The sequence below is a fragment of the Dermacentor variabilis genome, chromosome 6, assembly GCF_050947875.1.
Source record: "Dermacentor variabilis isolate Ectoservices chromosome 6, ASM5094787v1, whole genome shotgun sequence".
In the NCBI taxonomy this organism is placed as follows: domain Eukaryota; kingdom Metazoa; phylum Arthropoda; class Arachnida; order Ixodida; family Ixodidae; genus Dermacentor; species Dermacentor variabilis.
The window spans coordinates 80,706,020-80,726,392 of NC_134573.1; the positions used below are offsets into that span (position 1 = coordinate 80,706,020).

At 47.6% G+C, this 20,373-nt stretch overlaps 1 protein-coding gene across 1 annotated transcript in view; it reads right to left on the reverse strand.

Moving 5' to 3' along the window:
- Window positions 1-12,717: 12,717 nt before the first annotated feature.
- Window positions 12,718-20,373, reverse strand: part of LOC142586186 (palmitoyltransferase ZDHHC20-B-like) — a 60,561-nt gene continuing 52,905 nt past the window's right edge. The window contains exons 4-5 of the mRNA XM_075697439.1: window positions 16,757-16,922; window positions 12,718-12,968 (exon numbers count right to left, since the gene is read on the reverse strand). Coding sequence (XP_075553554.1) covers window positions 12,718-12,968; window positions 16,757-16,922 — 417 coding nt within the window. The remainder of the gene's footprint in view (window positions 12,969-16,756; window positions 16,923-20,373) is intronic.

A 20,373-nucleotide genomic window follows, 5' to 3' on the forward strand; every position in this document is an offset into this window, starting at 1 on the left:
ATGTTAGAATAAACAAGTTGTTTTGTTGTTACCAGTCGACTCATGCTTTGCCGGGACCTTCGGATGCTTCCAGTTGTACCCCAGGCCGCCAGGCCAACGCTACCCTTGGGGCTTGCGACCCAGGTGCAACAACGGGCGTCAGCACCGAGTTCCCAACAACTCGTGCCAGCGGTGCGATTACAACTGTCTGCCAGCGGTGAGATCGCGACAACGGAGGCCAGCAGCGAAGAGATGCAGTTGACTGTATGCTGAGCAGCTCAACGACCATCCGGGAGCAGTGCAACAAGCCCTGTGTGATGACTGGTTGCCTGCAGCGGAACGACTGCGCTAAATTCTTGGCTGCGAGGTTTGGTGAGGGCGGGACTTTCTTCTTCTGAGCTTTGCCAGGCTTTTGTTAGTGTCAGAAACAGAGCTGGTAATTGTGGTTGTCGTTGCTGCCGGGTTAGATTGCGGCAAGACAATAATAGGCAGTAGAGGAAGCAGCATTCAGAGCAGCCATGGATTTGAAGTCGTTGCGCAAACCGAAATTGCTGGAGCTTGCAAGAGAGTTGGGTCTGGATGTCTCGGACAAACTCAGAAAACCAGAACTGCTAAGGGCTATTCTTGAGTTAGAAGCTGAGGATGACGAGCTGTCGGAATGCCTTGAGACCATTGAGGAGAGGGAGACGGCGAAAAGACAGGAGCGCGAAATTAAAGAACAGAAAGAAAAAGAAGAGCGTGAACGTAAAGAACAGAGAGAGCGAGAGCAACAAGAGCGCGACCACGCTTTGGAAATGAAGCGTCTTGAGGTAGAGATGGAACGCGCTCGTAATGGAAGTCAGGCACACGGTGCAGGAGAACGCGTATTGTTCAAAATGACTGACCTGATGCGGCCGTTTAAGCTTGGAGAGGACATTGGTTTGTTCCTGGTTAACTTTGAGCGAACGTGCGAGAAGCAGGGGTTCTCTCGGGAAACGTGGCCACAGCGCTTGCTCACTTTGTTACCCGGCGAGGCGGCCGACGTAGTCGCTCGCTTGAATAGAGAGGAGGCAGAGGATTTCGACAAAGTGAAATCGAGTCTGCTAAAGAAGTACAGGCTGTCAGCGGAGGCGTTCCGTCGGAAGTTTCGGGAAAATGAGAACGGCAAAAGTGAGTCATATACAGAGTTTGCGTACAGGCTTATGTCAAACATGCAGGAGTGGCTCAAAGAAGAGAAAGCGTTTGGTGACCACGAGAAAGTTCTGCAGTGTTTCGGGCTAGAACAGTTTCATAGTCGGTTACCTGAGAACGTGCGGTACTGGGTCTTGGATAGGCCAGACGTTTGTACGGTGGCTAAAGCCGCTGAGCTAGCCGAGGAGTTTGTGACGCGTCGGGCTCGCGGAGCTAAGGACGGTCAAAAGGGTGAATTTGGCTCGAAGTTTGAGAGGCCGAAGTTCACACCCATGAGAGCAAAGGGGAACACACGTAGTGCGGATGCGAGTGAAAGCAGTGCGACCGAACCTAAGGAGACGGCGGCAGCGGAAGCCGAACGCAGAAAGCGGTTCGAGACGAGGCAAGCGCGCGTTTGTTATACGTGCCAGAAGCCGGGTCACTTTTCGGCGCAGTGTCCGGAAACAAAACCAAAAGTTGTGTTTTTGTCATTATGCAGCACTGACGAGAACATGAAGCTTCTCGAGCCTTACATGCGAGACCTCCTCGTGAACGGGAAAGAGTGCCGAGTGCTTCGCGATTCCGCAGCTACGATGGATGTAGTTCACCCCTCCTACGTAGAACCCGATATGTTCACAGGCGAGTGCGCATGGATCAAGCAAGCCGTGGAAGCTCATAGTGTGTGTCTGCCCGTAGCAAAAGTGCTTATTGAAGGACCATTCGGAGCGCTTGAGACGGAGGCCGCAGTGTCATCTATGCTGCCCCCCCAGTACCCGTACCTATTTTCGAACAGGTCCGATCACCTCCTGCGCGAGAAGGGGCTTTTGTTTGGTGAGGCTAGCGTTCAGGCCTTAACCAGATCGAAGGTTCGGGAGCTCGCTGCAAAGGCGGTAGTTGCGGGGCCGACGTTATCAAACAATGAAAAAGGGTCAGAGGCGCAGCAAGCCGATATTCAGAGCACGCCCGAACTGAATAAAATGGAGCCTGTAGCGTTGAAGGCGCCAGATACTGGAGAGGAAATGCCCGATAAGGGAAAGATAGAAGAGCTATCTGCAGATTTGCTCATCGCGCCTACGTCAGACGGACTTGATAGGTTGCTAAAAGTCAGCCGATCGGCTTTGATAGCCGAGCAAAAGAAGGATGGCAGCCTAGAAAACGTGCGCTGCATTGTCAAGGAAGGTATCGCCAAGAAAAATGCTCGCGTTGTGGAAAGAGGTGGAGTCCTGTACCGGAAGTATCTAGACCGCAGGGGAGTGGAGTTCGATCAGCTGATCGTGCCTCAGTGCTACCGTCAGGATCTGTTGCGCTTGTCGCATGGGGGTTCGTGGTCCGGACACCTAGGAGTTAAGAAAACTAAGGACCGTCTCTTGCAAGAGTACTATTGGCCAGGGTGTTTTCGGGACGCAGACCATTTCGTGAGGACATGTGACACCTGTCAGCGGGTGGGCAAACCAGGGGACAAATCGAGGGCGCCGTTGAGATTGGTACCTATCATTACGGAGCCTTTTAGACGGCTCGTTATTGATACAGTGGGACCTCTGCCGGTAACAGCCACGGGGTACAGACACATTTTGACTGTGATCTGCCCAGCGACAAAGTTCCCTGAAGCAGTGCCGCTTAAAGAACTCAGCTCAGTTGAGATAGTCAATGCACTACTGTCCATATTTGCGCGAGTTGGTTTTCCTGCGGAAATCCAATCAGATCAGGGCACAGTGTTTACTAGCGCTTTGACGACAACATTTCTCGAAAGGTGTGGGGTAAAGCTGTTACACGGCTCAGTGTACCACCCACAGTCGAATTCCGTTGAGAAGCTCCACTCCGTCATGAAGCGCGTGTTGAGAGCCTTGTGTTTTGAACATCAAACTGACTGGGAGCTGTGTCTGCCTGGGGTGATGTTTGCATTAAGGACCGCGCCGCATGCGGCTGCGGGGTTTTCGCCAGTTGAGCTGGTGTACGGTCGCTCGCTTCGATCTCCGCTTCGCATGCTTCGAGAATCGTGGGAAGGCAGGGGCGACGACCCAGTCGTGGTGGAGTACGTGCTTAAGCTCCTCGAACGCTTAAGAAGGGCACAGGAGTTGTCAGGTGAAGCAATGGCAAAGGCCCAGCAGAGGGCCAAGGTTTATTATGATCGGACCGCCAGGGCCCGTCGTTTTGAGGTGGGCGATGAGGTCATGATATTGCGCACATCGCTAAACAACAAACTAGACGTGCAGTGGGAGGGCCCAGCACGAATTGTTCAGAAACTGTCGGACGTTAACTACGTGGTGAGTCTGCCAGGAAAGCGGAAAGCACAGCAAGTTTACCACTGTAATCTGCTCAAACCTTATAGACAAAGGGAAGCAGTGGTGTGCATGATGGTAAACGTTCCTGAAGAGCTTCCGGTCGAGCTTCCGGGACTAGGCTCAGCGACGAACAGGGAAGACACCGGTCAAGTCATTAGTGACCTTATCAGTAAAGCACCGCTGTCGCCTGAGCAGAAAACCGAACTACACCAGCTCTTACAAGAGTTTCAAGGTCTGTTCTCTGAGAGGCCTGGTAGGACTTCTGTCCTTACTCATGATATAGAACTTACCTCCCCAGAGCCAGTACGATCCAAGGCGTATCGGGTGTCACCCCGCCAGAACGATATTATGGAGGCTGAGGTAAAGAAAATGCTACAGCTCGGTGTTATTGAGGCAGGTGAGAGTGATTATACCTCCCCTTTGATTTTAGTTGAGGTACCGGGCAAGGAACCTCGTCCTTGCGTCGACTACCGCAGGCTTAATTCCATCACTAAGGATCAAATTTATCCGATCCCTAACATCGAGGAGCGCCTTGAGAAAGTTAGTAGCGCTCAGTTTATTTCCACCCTAGATCTTGTCAGGGGTTATTGGCAGGTTCCACTTACAGAAGAGGCTAGTAGGTATGCGGCGTTCATTTCACCAAAGGGAACATTCCGTCCTAAAGTGTTGAGTTTTGGTTTGAAGAACGCGCCATACTGCTTTTCAAGCCTCATGGATAAAGTGTTGCGGGGACAGCAAGAATTCGCTTTACCGTATTTAGACGACGTAGCGATATTCTCCGCATCCTGGTCTGAGCATATGGCACACTTGCGGGCAGTGCTAACCCGCCTGCGCGAAGCGGACTTGACGGTCAAGGCTCCCAAGTGCCAGTTAGCACAGGCCGAGGTTGTCTACCTCGGTCACGTGATTGGTCAGGGTCGTCGCCGCCCCTCTGAAATAAAGGTGGCCGCTGTGCGAGACTTCCCGCAACCGCGCACGAAGACCGATATTCGGTCGTTCTTAGGTGTCGCCGGCTACTATCAGAGGTACATCCCCAGGTACTCTGATATCGCGGCTCCCCTGACGGATGCTCTAAGAAAAACAGAGCCCCAAACAGTCGTATGGGACGAGACAAAGGAAAGAGCTTTTAGCGCCCTAAAGAGTGCCCTAACAAGCCAGCCGGTGCTACGATCGCCAGACTATACAAAAGGGTTCGTTGTTCAGTGCGATGCTAGTGAGCGAGGCATGGGCGTTGTACTGTGCCAACGGGAAAATGGAGAAGTAGAACACCCCGTCCTGTATTCTAGTCGTAAGCTGACCAGTCGTGAGCAGGCGTACAGCGCCACCGAGAAAGAGTGTGCGTGTCTCGTGTGGGCCGTTCAGAAATTGTCATGCTATCTAGCCGGCTCGAGGTTTATCATTGAGACGGATCACTGCCCTCTCCAATGGCTGCAGACCATCTCTCCCAAAAATGGCCGCCTCCTGCGCTGGAGCCTCGCTTTGCAACAATATTCCTTTGAGGTGCGTTACAAAAAGGGGAGTCTCAACGGTAACGCCGATGGCTTAAGTCGAAGCCCCTAACGTAGGAATCAGCCTCAAAATTGTTTGTTCCTGATGTTTTTCTTCCTGGGGCAGGATTTTTAACATATTGCTTTTGTGTAGTGTTTCAAAGTGATGATGTTCTTTCTAGTGCAATTTTCCAATTTGTGGACGCGTTCTGAGTGCTGCTAGACTACTGTAAGGAACTAGGCAGTGGTATAAAAGGGGAAAGAGCCTGGCAGGGCTTAGTGAGGGTTGTGCCGTGCTTGCTGACTAAGCGGTTGAGTTTCAGCGTAGTTCTAACGCTTGCCGGGAACGAGAACAAAAATGTGAACTCTCCCGAAGTCACTTTGCAGTGTCCCGTGCGAACCTGAACGAGAGAACGAGGCCTTCTCTGTGCGCTGCGCTCAAGAAACGTCGAGGGACGCCCGACTTCGGTTATGAGCATCATCGAGCGACATCCCTCCGGACAGCGGATGCAGTCCCCTGACCATCGGGATCTCCTTCCCCCGACGGGGCGGTCTGTTACGTTTCGCCTACGACGCGCGGTATAGCCGGCGCGGATGCAACGGACGCCGGGGCTTCGTTCAAAGCGGCAGACATTTTGGCCCGTTCGGCGCCGCCGCTACGCCTCCCTGCCAAGCGCGTCCAGGCATGTTCCAATGCCACGTGTCTTCATGTGCGTGTGTGAGTGTATGTGCATATTGGTGCCCACGCTTGTCGAAGCGCGGATGCCGGGGAGAGGAGCTCCCAACAACTGTGAAGCGAGGGGGTCTGACAGGCGCCGACACGACGGCTGCTCCACCTTCTCTTCCCATTGTGCCCGAGTGGCGCCGACACGACGCTGCGCCACCTTATCCCATTGTGCCCGAGCGGCACAGTCACGTGCTCGTCTATAGAGGGGTTCCTTCTTGCCCTCAACTGCGAGAGTATAAAAGCAGCTGCCCCCGGACACCAAAGAGGCTCCGATTTCTTCTGTTGAGTAACGTGCTCTCCCGTCTCTCTACTTCGGTCGACCTGACCGCCAACTCTTTGCGATGTTAGAATAAACAAGTTGTTTTGTTGTTACCAGTCGACTCATGCTTTGCCGGGACCTTCGGATGCTTCCAGTTGTACCCCAGGCCGCCAGGCCAACGCTACCCTTGGGGCTTGCGACCCAGGTGCAACAACGGGCGTCAGCGCCGAGTTCCCAACAACTCGTGCCAGCGGTGCGATTACAACACCAGGTGGTCAAAATTTCCGGAGTCTCCCACTACGGCGTGTTTCATAATCAGAAAGTGGTTTTGGCACGTAAAACCCCATAATTTATATACCTTTGAAGAACCTGAATCGCCGTCGGGGCCGTGAGGAGGTGATGAGTAAGTTCTGTGAAAACTAGACCACCTGTATAGCCTAAAGCTGTCGAGAGTGAATTCAGCCTCAGTTGGGATGGTTTCTAATTTAAACTGCACTCAGTAAAAATCTCCTTGCAGTTTTGCAAAATGTGAAACCCCCCGTTTTGTTGTTTATAAGTAATGACACGTAGGACAACATGTACAGTACCATCTTCATCTCCATATAATCAAAGCGAATAGCACCACACCAAATGTTATGTGCCTTCTGTCTCACATTTTCTGTCAAAAATTGTTAGTGCAGGATGCTGCGGTTGGCAGGGAAACTGATTTCTGGAGCAATATAAAGAATTAAGTACTGTGATCTCAGTTCTTTCAATGCTGTTTAAGCATCACAGGGTCTTATAAGGAAAAAATGACGAATAGACGAATAGATACAACATGTATATTTCACGTCACAACCCTCATGAAGTATTTAGCAGTCTGAATTATAAAGGGTTCCAGATTTAGATCGGAAGACAGATTTTATTGCACTTAGAGAATGGCATCATGTCAATGACTTGCATTTGGTGATTTATTTATGTTTATTTATTTCAGTTCAAATGTGTATGCATATTCAGCGATATAGCTTGACATGTTTTAAGTTAACTGTTTTCTCAATTTAGGCAAATTCGTATTCGCAAATAACCTCGTGGATGATGCCAAGAACTAGCTTAGCAGGAGTATATGTTTAACATTTGCATGATACGAGGCTCTTGAATGCATATCTAAGCCTGGGGTGCATGCCGCCCTTTAATCTCATCGGCAAGTTTCTGGAAATCATCTACAAGGTTTCTTATGATGAATGCAATTTGCTTGTACGGGAGAAACGGAATTTAAACAGGTGAATCATGCAGCCTAAGAATGGCGTCAGCAAGAAGCAAGCATCAAGGAACACTGCCCCAGGAAGCACTAGCTCAACGGGCATAGGCTATCAAACACAAGAATTATTGGGCTTCTTTATAATTCTGGCAGTGTAATGAAATCTGTCTTCCAATGTATATCTAAACTTTTTGATTATTCAGACTACTACCAATGCCTTCCCCAGAAACATTCATAATCATTATCCTATCTACACCAAATCATCCTGGCCGATATTCAAGCCTTATTAGGCTGCTTCTTTTTTCACTGCGACTTCTCTGTGGGAAAGAGGTGTCCATATGAAGACCATGTCATCTACTTATTTCCAGCTTTTTTTTGATAAATGATAAGGGAAGAATTTCCCACTTAAACTGCATTGAGCTTGAGCAAGTGCTATGTTTGAAGCTGTTGATTCTCTTTCCATTTGCCATATTTGACACACCTGGTTACCTAAGTAGGTAAAAAAGCTACAGGAGAAAGGTAGTGGCGCCGAATTAGACTTGTGACCCAGGGGACCTTTTCACGGTGACTGGAGGAACTGCTTGTGGTCTTGGCTTCTGCAGTCAACTGCTATGGCTTGGGCTTCTTGAGTGCCATGGCCACATCTAACAAACCTTGTCTCCACAGGCTGCATAAAAAGGCATAATTTTCTGAGTTAAGTCTTTTTCTTAAAAGAACCCATTTAAATTCTACTCTTAGCTTTGTGACACAAATTTGCCAAGCGATGGCAAACAACACTACCATGGTTTTGTTAAGTTACATGGCATTTACATATTTCGAAATCTTGGTGCATGATAGATGGGACACCCTGTAGATCAAACAACCCTATTCCAATTTTCATAATGATGTCATGCATGTTATTGGTGGCTATGACTGCTTCAAGTGATTCTTTCAGTAAGGGGCAAGTAGTTTAGAAGTTAGATTGTTTTGTAGAACGGGCGTGCAATGTAGAAAATCGAGCAAAAGATTAAGTTATGTTCACATGTTTAACTAAGAAGATGTAGAAAAAGGAAACAGGACACAACACCTAATAAAGAATGCAAAATTTGAAAATCTCCACTCAAGAAGAAACCAGTTTTTGAAAGTGCAGCAAAAACCACCAGCTTATGTGGAGTACACCCATGCTATGTACTCCAAGTGAAAAAGTTGAAATTGAATTATTCATTATAGATTACAGGTTACAAGTTACAGGACTGCAAAGTTGTTACTGCAATGCTTGGGCACCATAACTCAGAAAACGAAATGCCGTGATAATCTTCCACATTTGCTGAGGACAGCAGCAATGGCCAAACAGCACGTGGTTGAAGCTACATAAATATTCAGTTTTCACACACCTTAATTATTTAGCAAACAATAAAGAGGTACGCTGTGCACCTCTGCATGACCAATGCAATCTATCTACTTGAGACTGTACTGAGGCTCTTGCGTGGTACTGTTCGGCAGTTCAGCTTTGATTTTCGGCTATGCAGAATTGTTTAGGTACTAGTAACTTACTTTGCGATAAAATGAAACTTGCAGCACTGGTCATCTTAACATAAATAATGCGACTGCAAATATAACAGAAGCAGGGGACTATGGGTCTCTTAGAGAAAGAACATATACATTACGATTTTGATGTGATGTGATGCCACAATTGCTGGTGCTTGTCCACCCGCACTCCTATGGCAATAGCAGTGATCACCTACACACCTATGTAGATGTTCATGATTCAGGTAGAAAAAAGCTCAGAGGAAAAATGTCCACTCACGTTGAGAGCAACAATACTGCGATAACTTGAGGGAGATGGACCCATTGCAGGCAGAACACCTCTTCTCAGCTCCAGCAAGACAACAAAAACTAGTCTTTCAGTAAAATAAAATGAATAATTAGTAGTGATAAGTTACCTAGTTCCTGCTAAATATCAATACAATCGGATTTCCATGCATATCTGCTCTCTGTTTTGGTAGTACAACTGAATTGCTTTTAAGATACCGTCTATGATGATTGCATTCGCTTCTCTTGTAGGTCCACAGTTTTTGACACTGATACAAGATTTACAGCTTGCTTACTGACATGAATGCCTCGATTGCCCAAACAACATTCTAAGCAAACGGTGTCGCGGCACCGCAAGCAGTTGCACCAAGGAAACACACAAGAGAGCAGCCAGAGCGAATAACATTTTTGTCACTAAAATAAAGACGTGCACACAATCAAGAAAGTAACGATTACACGTAGTGAGCCACTGCTATTATCTCGAATGTTCAGTTCCGTATTCTAACAGAAGTTCTTGCTGTATCGGATACAGTATGCTCTCAAGCCAATACAAGCGTCAATACAAGTGCGCAACTAAATGTAGTTTTATTCTACGCTTTCAAGGCGATTAAGCAAGAGGTTAGAAGTGTCACACGGGAAATTGCGATCGCAATCGAGCCGATCGCGCTACCACTGAAATCGACCTTAATAAGATAGCTGATCCTTTCCCCGTTCGTCCATAATTTTTGCCCTAAGACGCTGCTTACTGGCCTTTTGAAACAATATTTCTGTTCGCGACGCCGGCTTACCACACATCACTGCAACACCTACATTATGCAAACCAAATAACATTAAAATTGGCTTACCACATGAGCAGGTTACGAGCGCCCGTAGACTGTTGACCATCCGGTGAGAGCAGGCTATTGCGTGTCCAAGCGCATACGTGCACCCGAACACAGGACAACTTATTCGATGCCGCAGCATGCAGAGTTTTCCAGACGAAGTGAACGACATTCAGCGCAAATATCCCCGCGCGATGACAGCAAATGACAAGAGCACAAGCGTACACCACACATCGAAAAATGAGGAACTTTGCCAATTTAAACGTGCCGACACCCAAGCAGCGTAAGCATCCATAGCTTGTGTTCTTGGGCTCCCGATGTGTCAACCTCTCTCCTCCTTGGGGCTTTACTCCACTCTTGAGTACAAAGCAAGGCATATTTACGGTAAACTAACCATTTTTACAACATGAAACGATAAAAGCCGCCTGACTACACATGCGCAGCTTTGTCTACCGCTGCTTAGATCGGTAGCGCAGCGCGCGCTTACCCTGGTGCCGCACTCTGTCAGCACGGAGAACAAAACAGAATCGGTTTCGTTCTCTCATTTGTGCTCTAGTTGCTGCAACAGGAAACTAATTGCCTGACAAATGCTTGAATTCTTAAAGAGGAGACCGCTTTCTCTCCTACAAGGTAGCGCATTTTATACAAAGAGATCAAGAATGCAAGAATAAGAAAGGCATGGAGGTCAACCATACGGTTTGCTACTGGGGATAGCAAGCCCCAGTGTTGCAATGCAGTGCAAAGTAGCACACGGCGATGCGTCAGTAAGCTCTAGTACAGTGCTAATTTGGGCTGGTTGGTGCATGTAATGAAAGGGTAAATAATTAGTTATGTCATAACATTTACCCATGGATAAAGCACATGGAACAAATGGTGTTGCACGCTGGCTCAAAAACGCAAACTTTGCACTGGGAGTTCTTTCTTTCCTTTTTCTTTTTTTTCTTTTTGGCAGTACACACAGTACTAACATGGTACTAGGTCCTTCCTATTCAGTCACTTTCCCGTAGTTTGCACACATGTCGGTGCGTGTTCGCCATCTTTATTCTGCCGTACAAGAACATGCGCGCTCACCGGTCTTGTTTCAAGATGAAGCGCCAAATGTTTCGATTTGATCTTACAGCAAGAATTGACAGCACATGAACAGTGCACACTATACGAAATCGTTGTGTGTCAATGAGTGGACAGTTATTGACAGAGACAAGATATTCTAGAATTATGGTAATGAGTTAAACCAACTACATTACAGTTAAGCAAAGCCCTTTAACTCTTGGGTACATGCTGCCCGCATTGGAAAATTTCATCCAGCCATTGTACTTGCATCTATTGGCCGGCAGTTCACGTCGAGACCATTTGTCGCTAAATGTAAACGCAGTTACGGTGATTATACCACTCCCTTTCTTTCAGTACTGACTTATAGTGCGCACAATTCTTGGCATAGAGCACCAATATTATTCCCAGTGCACCAGCACCTGAGTGATGAAAGTTTGCTTGCATTGGTACGTATGCCCATAGCTATTCCTTCACTTGAACATATATGCTGTACTATTAACTGCAAAGCGCGTAATTTGAAAACATTGCAAATAATTGCGCGTAGATCAGCGTTATACAAGGCCCGTATGCGCGGCAAACGGCGACCTAAAGAAAGAAAGCTCACATTTTGTACGCACCTTCATAATTCGTACAGTTTGCATGTTCATTAAAATATTGTTGAATGAAACTTTGTGAGTACAAGAGCTCATTCAGACTTGCAGTGTGTACAGCTTTCCTCGCAAAAATACGGAAGTTCGCATAACAAAAATACGTAATTGTGTCTGTTTCGTACAGAACAGTGTAGCCACTGTATTATTACAGTGAAATGTCCGCAACGCTTAAACAGGGAGTACTTTCCATATATTAACTGAAGATTTTGCCGTATTGTTGAAATGTGACATACTTTCGGTATTTTTACCTGCAATTCCTCCGTATAGCGATGCAAATTTTCTACAGTGTATACAACATGACATGACATGACACACACACACACACACACACACACACACACACATATATATATATATATACACACACACACACACACACACATATATATATATATATATATATATATATATATATATATATATATATATGTGTGTGTGTGTGTGTGTGTGTGTGTGTGTGTGTGTGTGTGTGTGTGTGTGTGTGTGTGTGTGTGTGTGTGTGGGTGTGTATGTGTGTACGGTACCTCACGGCGACGACGACAGAAAATTTGCGTGGAGTTCCTATATAATAACTATGGCAATTAAACATTGTTTTATTACGTTAACGTTTACAAGCTTCAAGACAAGAGCGCTACAAAGACGCGAACTAAAAGAAGAGCATGTACGACGGACAGGCGTTAACAAGACAAATTGTGAATTTATTCAAAATAAAATAAAATGAGTAATCAATTATACATAGATGTGGTGAGGAAAATAAAGAAGAATGGCATGAGGCGAGGGCAAGGAGGCGCTCCCTTCGCCACGTAATCACGTAATAAATACGTACGTCAAAAGCGCTGAATATGTTACGTTACTAAAGAGAACCCGATAACCCGCAGAACCATTCGCAGTAATTATAACCGTAATTTACGTACGCACTGACGATGAGCGTAATTACGGGTAGGTCATTGCCACCAATGGCCATCTGGCTGCTATGTTATTTTTTTTGTAATAGACGATAATGAAAAATACGGAATTATGTTTGCTTGAAAACTGTCTATAGACAATTCGAAGGCGATACGTCGAGAGTTTAAGCGAGTGTGTGTGATGCGCAATTACCCTCGCTTAACCAGTATTCGCTTATACTTTCAGTGTCGCACCTCCGAAGAAATGCCAGCGACAAGCAATAGTATTGCCTTTTTTGTTATTCTTCAGAAGTTGCATTGTATCGAATAAAACCTTCGAATAGTGAATCCCTGTAATGTCATGTGCATATAAGAAATGATAATAAAATAAAAACGTTTCTTCATTTCGGCTCAGCCGGTGTTTGGTCCACCTTTTGGGGTGCGGCAGTAGTGCTTGGCTGTTGCGGGGTCATTCGGGGGTAGTTGGCGAACTTGGGGAGTGGATGCGTAGGGCCAACTAGCGAGGGGCCGACTAGCGAGGGGCCGACCAGCGAGGGGCCTCTCACGGGCAGCGGGGGCTGGGGGAATCCACTTCTGGGTACCATGGTTGCCGGAACAGCGGCAGGAACCAGTGCCAGACGTGGCGGTATGACTGCGCGCAGAAAGACGAGCATTACCAACCACCAAAGTTTGACAAGGACACGAAAGTGCATATTCTTGAAGCAAAGAGGTCTGAAGCGCCATTTCTTAGGTACACGGATCAGCTCGCCTTACGGTTGAAAACATTGATAGGGACATAAGAATAACGTACGTTGACGGGCTATTCTGTGAATAATTCAACCGCACAAACGTGGCGCAAGCGAAGTGCATGATCGCGACGAGACTTGCAGGCGAAGCTCTGCGACTGAGTAATATGAAAATCTATCAGAATGAGACGTAACGAATTGAAACAGTGCCAGAGGGCATTGTTGAGTGAATGCTATAAAATGCAGTTCACATTGAGGTCAGTCAGCGGTGTATGCCATGTGATCCATTTTAATGCAAATATAATTTTTTTAACGTACCATTTAACCAATGCCAGGATGTTTACAGCAGTACTTGACTCTGCAGCCTAGCTCACACGGCGAATAGCCGTTGCAGTCTTTCTGCTAGTTCACTCAAATTTGTTAAGGAAATTTTCAGTTACAAGTTTTAGGGGCACACGTTGCAATGACATTGTCGCAGCGGGGCGGCGCAGGAGGACATAAAGCAAGTTAGACAATAAAAAAAAATCGCTGCCCAAGCGCCCCGTACAGACGGAATCAGTTGATTAGTTCCGGCGGTTCATTAAACGACGGCTTGGTAGGCTGCCGCATCCTCGGCACGCAGTTGTTGCTTGTTCTCGGCTGCAGCACCGGCACGGCGTAGACGAGTTCGTTCACGGCTCTGCTCGCGGCGTTGCTCTTCGAGATGCTGCCTGCTCCTCAGAAGTACGTATGACGTATGGCCTATCCTTTTCGCAGCTGGAGAGAAACTGTTGTGAGCGCGCTTGGCAGCCACGGAGCGCAACGATGTAACTACTGGCGTAGCCAATCACTCGCCTCTCCTACTCCGTTTTTTTTTTTTGCGCATGCGCGTGAGGTTGCATCGGATGATTTTTCGGCGCACAGGTGACAGACGGACGGACAGGCGAATCGGCTAGCCATATGCAGCTTTTCTGTAAAACGTCCTCCATTGCTTAAATACACGTATAAGGAATTCACTTTTTTTTGCTCCGATTCTGAAGCAGGCGCTTGTACCGCAAGTGAAGTCACATGCGCAGCTTCGGGAGTTAGGAAGACCAGAGGCATGCGTGCAAGGGGGGAGCGAATAAATAAAACAAGGCAGCAAGCGTCACTTAGCATTGCTTCCACAGCTCTTCGTGCTCCCTTCGCCGACGAATATCTGAACAGATGGTACTTTTAGAAACGCGTGAATTGCTGTTGCATCCCGTAGCGCCCTGCTTCAATAATGCCATCAACACGATGGTGTTAAAACCAGTAATAAGAAACTTTATTCGACAATATTATTTAGTTATTGAACGGATGGCGACGGCTACTCGAGCATCTATGGTATCCACCGCACTGACGGAAATAATAGTGAAAATGTATTGCCGAATATCGGTGAGATTTCTTGTTGCTTTTTTTCTGATTTTGTTTTATATTGGTTTCGATTAATATCCCTGTCCCACGGGAAGATTTATTGTCACTCGAATCGAATGGCATTCGCATATAATCCCACTAATCGCGATTTACACGGGAAAATTTAATGGCATTCGAATGGAATGACATTTGCCATCGAATGAGTTAGGGGGAGTCATTCGCATTTGATTTCGAACCGAATGTGCACTCTTGACCCTAGACAGACAACAGCGACACGCAACGCGAAAAAATAATGCGTGCATCAGCAATGTCAAGATATTTTTATAGACTTTTAAAAAGGAATAATTATTTTCGCCGCGCTGACATTTTCACCACGGGCTGCGCTCAAGCGCTATTACTCTTTGCATCAGGAGTCTGTCGCGGAGGTCAGCCATATTGGATGCGCTGATCGAAGTGCTTTTAGTTGTGAATAATTGGCGTCAAAAAGTTTTCATCCGTTTTAAAAGTACTCGAAAAAGTTCCTAAACGCGCTTTATAGGCACAAAATTTCTTCGAATTTCACAAATTTCGATCCAGATCGTCATAGCTTTCATTTGCGAATGCCATTATATTTTACTGTGTAGCACCGCAAGAGACCGAATGGTATTCAATGCATGGAATGCCATTCGATTCGAATGACATTACATCTCCCCGTGTGACAGGGCTATAACATAAATCTCTCAGTAGAGGGAAAAGCCATGATTTTGCGCAGACACTCGGTGCTTAGTATGAGATGACGAAAAAAGAAACTCAATACTCTTTCAAATGCGTCCACCACCAGTAGCTAATCACGCGCCATGCGGTTATTTATCGGTACTCTTGAATAACGCACGGGTGTGTCTACACCAACACACACTAACGCAGACTGTGCAGCACCTGAATACCGACAGATGGAGCACGTTGCATAATATTGTTACATATATATATATATATATATATATATATATATATATATATATATATATATATATATATATATATATATATAATATATGGGTTTTTACGTGCTAAAAACCACTTTCTGATTATGAGGCACGCCGTAGTGGAGGACTCCGGAAATTTTGACCACCTGGGGTTCTTTAACGTGCACCTAAATCTAAGCACACAGGTGTTTTCGCATTTCGCCCCCATCGAAATGCGGCCGCCGTGGCCGGGATTCTATCCCGCGACCTCGTGCTCAGCAGCCCAACACCATAGCCACTGAGCAACCACGGCGGGTATATTGTTACATAATATTGTTACATAGTCAAAATTAAAAATAACTTGATGTTCGTGATCTTGCTCTCCGAGGGCAACATAACGTTTTTAAGAGTGGTTACGCTTTTAGCGTTTACTTTCTAGGCTGAGCTGCCCCGAGATAACTGTTTTATGCGTATACGTATGTTTTAACTCGCAACGCTTTGTCACAACGTTAATGACCTATCTGTACTACTAATTGCCGAAAAATATGACACCGGTGCGGATGGTTTATGTAGCGCATCGAATAGCATGAGCACATTAGAGGCCAGAGGCCGTTTGCGGCGATGTAAAAGTGCTGACGGTAGCGGTATAAGTGCAGTGCTGCGTTTTATGGTTCTGTTTTTCCAGTATTATTTAAATACTTATATGGCAGTATTTGTGTGGCATATAACACTGGTTCATTTGACGCGTAAGCATACATTAGAGGATATCGTCTTCAGTCGAAGGCAAATGGCGCACTCACTAGACGTTGGCTTGACTAAGGGAACTGCACGCTTAATCGACAAAAGCCAGGTGTAACGCATCTCACTATCAACATATATGCACCTCACGTAGTGCTCACGTGCACCTTCTGCATCTAGCTGCGTACTATCGTTGGTGTACTTACTTTCTGTATGAAAACAACGCGTAGAAAGCAAGCCTAGCAACGCTTGCCTTGCTTCTTTATTATTATTGCGCAGACAAAACGACAGAAGCACATAAATGTACGTTAGACAACAGCACAGCGCTGTGTGTTATCGAATGGTACTTTCTGTGTATCCATCATTCTGACTGCACTATAACAACATAGAAGATGCATTACCAACAAGCCCATATAGCTATACCTCATCCACTTGCTTTACGTCGCTTGGGGAACTGCGATGCTCAGTAATCTAAATGCGCAAAAAAAAAAACGAGTGACAGCGCAAGACAGATGACGTACAAATGGAGACGAATTAAGCGCTGTCCTTCCATTTGTACAACCTGTGTCTTGCGGTGTTACTCGTCTTTTGAAGCAGCATGCACACTAATCCGTCCAATTTGGCACTCCAAATGCGCAAACCTGCACACGAGCTCCCCGGTGTGGCAGCAGGGGCATCTTTCACTGCGCGGACCAGTGGAAGCTGCAGGTTGTTTGGGTCGGGGTGGAGCTTCGTGGGGAAGCGGGTACCGTCACCAAGACTGGTCAACACCGGAATCGCCCAGAGAGGTTTGGACCGACCGAACACCTGTGAGAAGGGCACGAGTGACGTATTCCTGGTTAGACGTTGTGTGATACCAGTACTCTAGGGGATATGGACAGTGAAGGAAGAGACACCACGGCGTTACGCTGTGTAACATCCTTCGCCTGTCATTGCCCCCTGTGGTACTTTCGGCGCGGTACAGGCTTGAAATTTATTTCAAAGGGCCAAGCTTTCCTTTGAAACTAACCGCGTTTTCTTTGTGCCCAACTGCTTTCGGAAGGCGATACCAAAGATGGTGCAGTCAAAAGATATCTTAGTAAGAAAAATCACATGGCGGAACGGCCCCATAGTGCGCTCCGGTGATACCGGTGGTACCACCGAAGGCAAGGTACCACAAGTACCAGTACCGCACGGTCGTAAGGGGAGCGTTCTAAACACAACCGGAAAGACGACAAATACGAGCACTATGCCTCAGGGACGACACCGAGGACTGGATCCTAAATATTCAAGGCTTCTGCACAGGGGTGACAACCGACTCTACACATATATAATGAGGCCTACACTGCAACATTACATCACAAATCAAGCGGAACTTACAGCAGTCGTGGAAGCCGCGGTCATGCCAAATCCACACGAATGAAATCTGCTCATTCGAACAGATAGCAAGGCTGCAAGCAGGGCACTTCCAGCCATAAACATTTCGCGGCACTACATTCAGCATTAACCACGCACGTCGACGCACACCCTAACATTAGAGTGCGAGTTCAGTGGATCCCGAGCCACACAGGGTTCAGAGGGAACGAAGTCGCACATGCCACATCCCGCGCAGATCTCCCGTGCCCTCCTCTGTGGTGGGCGGATCCACTGAATATGAATGAGCAACACGCCTTCGCGAGGGCTGGAAGGTGCGAGATACTTGATGATTTACGAAGCGACTCCATGATGTACCTACAATCAGTCACACTCATGAAGCAAAGAGAGGTGGTACTAGGGAGGCGTGAGCAGACGCACTCTCTCCTGTCCTCACACTTCCAACACTACATACAAGCTTCGCCTGGTAAACCTGTTTGCATGGCATGTGGCGGCTTCCCGGATGATGCTCACATTCTGTGAGCTTGTCCTTGTGTGAGCTGTGAGCTTGTGAGCTTGTGATGGTCCTTGAAGAATTGGCACTAAATGTATCAGCTGGCCCCCGCATACGGTTAAGGTACGGTGATTAGGGGAGCGCCACCCATAACACGTAGTGGCAACACCAGTGCCACAGACAACCAACTCTCAAAGCATGATTAAAGCGTTCTTGGATAGCAACTGGTGTTGGTACTTCAGATTAAAAAAAAAAATCCCATCACCAGTGTTCAGCCGTTGGCCGCTCATCGCATCAAATAAGCCGTAGTAGTGAAAGGCCACGACATTCACGGAAAGCTTACTCGTAGACTTTCGGAAGCACCATCGTGTGTCGATAATTTCTTTATAAAGATATGTGTGACTAATAGTGGCAAAAAATCCGCACAACACAAGCGGCTCACGAAAATAATGAAGGCTTGATGAAATTATCAGTACTAGGCTAACAAGAGATTCCTCCGCCCGAAGCCGACTCTAGGAAAGGGCACTCTTGTCTTGTTGCACTGATGAAGACAAGTCCAGTTGTATGAATATTGACATTTGGATGAAGCATTTCAAACAGGCAAAGAACGCCCTTTTTAGTGGGAAAGCCAGCACGTTTATGCGCATCGGGCGTTTCGATCCGCAGCTGCACCAGAAGAAACCGACGCATCATAAGCACCTCGAGTGCAACTGAACACTGCAGACGTACACCACTCACAAACAAATAACAGATATATGATATACTACACGTAGATACATGTATATAATATGCAGCCTGTCTATAATTCACTGAAGATAAAAATGGTTTCTTCTCATAACATGGAACGCATTAAAACTAATATTTTACCTCGAAAGCCGCACTTCACACACACACACACAGATCTAGTAGATGAGCCAATCACACCAAGAATGCTTCGCTTTACGTAGATGTCCACCGCAGTTGAGTCTGCCTGCTTCTTTAGAGCACCGCTCTTAGGCACCCGCTCCTGTGTTGAGTGTCGGCGTGCGTAGGCGTGCGTCGGCGTTCTACCTCGCAACCGAGCGAACAAGCACAGCGAAAGATAAAAGAGAATGCGGAGCGTAGCGGGAAGTGAAAGAAGAGAGCGCGAGGAACAAATTGGAGGAGGAGGCTACAGTAAAAGCACGAATCTTAAAGTGGAGGAAGAGTGGTGGAGAAACGGCCTGTGCATGCGCTGAATTGCCAGCGATCACGGCATCCGCAGCTGCGTCGGCGAAATCATCGCCGCTTCCGAGGTTGGGGGGGGGGGGGGGTGGAGGCAGGTTGGTGTGAGGTTGGGAGAGCTACGCTCGTCCGCGGCGTCAGCTGCTGATTTCAGTCCGCGTTACCAACGCGTGGTACGGTGGTCACTGCTGCTGCAAGAGGCGACCACGAGCGGCTACGAGTAAGGCTCGATGTGACGCTCTCTGGGGCGCTGTCGCCGCATACGCTGGGGGCACGATTTCCATGCGACAAAGGGCCGCTCCAGTCGCTGGTGGAACGAAAGCTTGAGAAGAAAAGCTTAGTGCCGCGCAAGACGGGCTGTGCGGCGACGATGGCTACGATATGGCACCATAGTAGCGAGCTTCATCTCTTTGTAAACAGAAAGCTGCATGAGCGTAGGTCTCTCCATGGCAGCTGCTGTGAATAGCGCCCGCGCGTAACCCACGCGCTGCCTCTCGAGATCTCCGAATTGGCGAGGCAGTCGCGCCACAGTTCGCTCCTGTTGCGTTTCGCCTGCGACACGTGGTTTTGCCGGCGCGACTGCGGCGGGGCGGCGGACATTTTGGCCCGATCGTCGTCGCCGCAACACTCATCGCCAGGTGTTTCCAGGCGCGACTGCGACGGTGCGACCGCCTAGGGATCATCCTCGCATTCCAGTCATTGTGCCCGAAACAGGCGATGCCAAAGCAGGGATCTCATTCCAGTTATTGGGCCCGAAACAGGCGATGCCAAAGCAGGGATCTCGTTCCAGTCATTATGCCCGAAACAGGCGATGCCAAAGCAGGGATCTCATTCCAGTTATTGGGCCCGAAACAGGCGATGCCAAAGCAGGGATCTCGTTCCAGTCATTGTGCCCGAAACAGGCGATGCCAAAGCAGGGACCATCCTCTCATTACAGTCATTGTGTCCGACCGGCAGCGCCACGACAGGGTGCTACGAGATCGTGCTCGACATGGTGCTACGGCATCGCTACGACAGTGTGCGTCACCATTAGCCCATTGTACATTCACGTGCTCGTCTTTTGAGGGGTTCCTTCTTGCCCTCAACTGCGAGAGTATAAAAACAGCTGCCCCCGGACGCCAAAAGGAGGGCTCCGATTTCTTCTGTTGAGTGAAGTGCTCTCCCGTCTCTCTACTTCGGTCAACCTGACCGCCAACTCTTTGCGATGTT